Raw genomic sequence first — 2,500 nt, 5'->3', positions numbered from 1 at the left:
CCGTTCTTCACCCGCTCAAAGTGAACGACGCGCAGAGACGGGGCAAGATAATGCTGTTCTTCGCCTGGCTCATCTCCGCCGTGATCTCGCTCCCGCAGGTGAGGCCCGGCACGCGGCCACATTTTTGTTGAACGTTTTTTATATTTTAAATGGGGAGGGGAGGTATGGGGTCCTGTTAATTTACGTTGCCTATTTCCACTCTTTTGTGCTTTTTGTATTAGTGTTTTGCTGGTTGAGTCCCATATGTTGGAAAAAGTAGTTTATAATGCTGAGTGCCAGGGTTTGTACAATGATTCTCGTCGCAGAGGGGATTTTGCTTTATATGTGATTTAGCTGTATCAGTGTAGGTGTTATCCATGTGTGTTTCGAAAGTCATGTATCTGTGTACGTATACTCCTGGATTTTTCACGGAAATGCTTAGTGTGATATGATAGCCTTCAAACTCTATGATTGTGTTTATGGGGATTTTGGCGACTGCCCATAAAGATGCATCGAGTTTTATCAGGATTTAGTTAAAGACAGTTGTTGTAAAAATGCATCCTTGCTTCTGTGAATCTGTTGAGTATTTCTTATCAATTCATATAAATTGCTTACAAGGGCAACGTGAAGAAACTGAGAGTCATCGGCATATAGGACAAGGAGACAGTTGTTTCGTATGGTTGATAGGTCGATAATGAATATAGTGAAATAGATCGGGCCTAATATGGAGCCTTGTGGGAACTCGAAAAAGACTGGTTTCTTAGTTGACGTATTATTGCAAATTTTGAATGACTACATTCTTGTGGATATATAACTTCTGAACCAGCAGTTGTCAGTTCTATGATATTTTATTTTGTTAAGCAGGATTTCATGGCTGACACTATCAAATGCTTTTGACAGATCACACAATGTGATTTTGAATAAGGCTGTTTCAATGGATATATTACTTTTAAACCCTTTTCGGAAATAACGGATTGGATTCTAAGAATGTTGATAATAGATTTGCAACAATTTTATGTAGTATTTATGGAGGACGATAACTGTTCAATTGTTCTGCATCTCCTGATTTGAAAATGGGTATTATGATAGGTGGATAGGTACCGGTGACTATAGATGTGTTTACAATGATAGTTAAATAAAACACAATTGCGGGTAAGCTTTCTTTGATGAATCGAAAGCAATGTTATCCACACCCACAGCATTTGTTTCACGTAAGTGTTTTATTGTTTCCACTCCTATTGGCTGTGGTCTGAAAGCATTTGTTGAGAGCCTTGTCCTGGTTGTGTTTGGTGGGGCCTAGGAAACAGCTGTCTGTTCATAGGCTTTGCGAAGTAGTCGTTTAGATGTTTTATACTACTTAAAGAATCTAAGAAAGGGTCTGCGTGGTGTTTTTTTCATGTTTCTTTGGCGTCATGTTTATTGTCATTGGACCTATTTTGAAAATAAATTGGTTTTGCTGATTGGATTAATGTTTTAACATTGTTCTTGAGAAATTTGTGAGTGTTGTTTCGGTCATGTATAGCTCTTTTGATGTCCTCATTTATCCATGGGGCGGGGGTAAGTCTAACAATTTTGGTCTTAAGGAGGGGAGTGGCATCTATAATATTTTTAGTACATTCGAGAGAATGTATACTTGTCTAATAGCGTCATCTGCTGTAAGAATCTCTGAGAGTCGACTGGTTGGCTGGGGGTCGTAATTTGTCAAGTCACGGGAAATTTTTATGACAGGTTGTCGCTTGGGCCTCTTTGTATCTACTACCATAGTTAATAGCTGGTGATCTGCAGTTTGACAAGGGATAACGTCAGTGTAGGTAATGAGATCAGATCTGTTTGCTATTATGAAGTCTAGCGTGAATGGGGTGTTTTCTTTGATCCTGGTAGGTTTATTCATAAGCTGTTTTAATTAGATTTTCTTAATTATCTCAGCTAACTTTGAATTTGATTTGTTCAGGTTATCGTTCAAGTCACCTCTCAAAAAAAATATCTTTCATTGACATTTCTCTAAAAACATCTTCGAGGTAGTCAAAGGATTCAGCCGTAGCATGAAAGTGTCTATAGATTGTACCAATAATGAAGGAGGGGTACATACTACTTTGTACAGCTACCCAAATGACCTCTACATCTATATTATTTACAGATGTAGTGGAGATTTCATATGATTTAAGGGTGTCCTTTACGTATATGCATATTCCTCCACCTCGCCCTGCATCACATCTATAAACACTGAAATTTTGAATGTTAATGAAATTACTTGACATTTCTTCATGAAGCCATGTTTAGCTAATGCAAAGGATGTTGAAATTTTTCTCCGCAATCATCATTTCAATTTCTTCAAAGTGACCAAGGAGAGATTGCGCATTGATATTTTCTATTTTTATTGTATAGCATGATGTGACGCTTTGGTCTTACTGGCTGTGAGACGGCGCCAAAGAAGCTGGTCGTTTTTGTACTTGCTTTTGTTCAAAAATATTTTTACATTTTTAAGGAAAACATCTGAATTTGTTCTGGTGTATACCTTTGC

At 37.8% G+C, this 2,500-nt stretch overlaps 1 protein-coding gene across 1 annotated transcript in view; it reads left to right on the top strand.

Moving 5' to 3' along the window:
- LOC125033613 (adipokinetic hormone/corazonin-related peptide receptor variant I-like) overlaps positions 1-2,500 on the top strand; it is a 58,696-nt gene that overhangs the window by 29,497 nt on the left and 26,699 nt on the right. The window contains exon 3 of the mRNA XM_047625273.1: positions 1-98. This exon is cut by the window's left edge and continues 760 nt beyond it. Within this exon, the coding sequence (XP_047481229.1) occupies positions 1-98 (98 nt within the window). The remainder of the gene's footprint in view (positions 99-2,500) is intronic.

This window comes from Penaeus chinensis, chromosome 16 (genome assembly GCF_019202785.1).
Source record: "Penaeus chinensis breed Huanghai No. 1 chromosome 16, ASM1920278v2, whole genome shotgun sequence".
NCBI classification, from domain to species: Eukaryota; Metazoa; Arthropoda; class Malacostraca; order Decapoda; family Penaeidae; genus Penaeus; species Penaeus chinensis.
The sequence above is the reverse complement of the archived record's forward strand: the minus strand, read 5'-3'. Positions and strand labels throughout refer to the sequence as shown.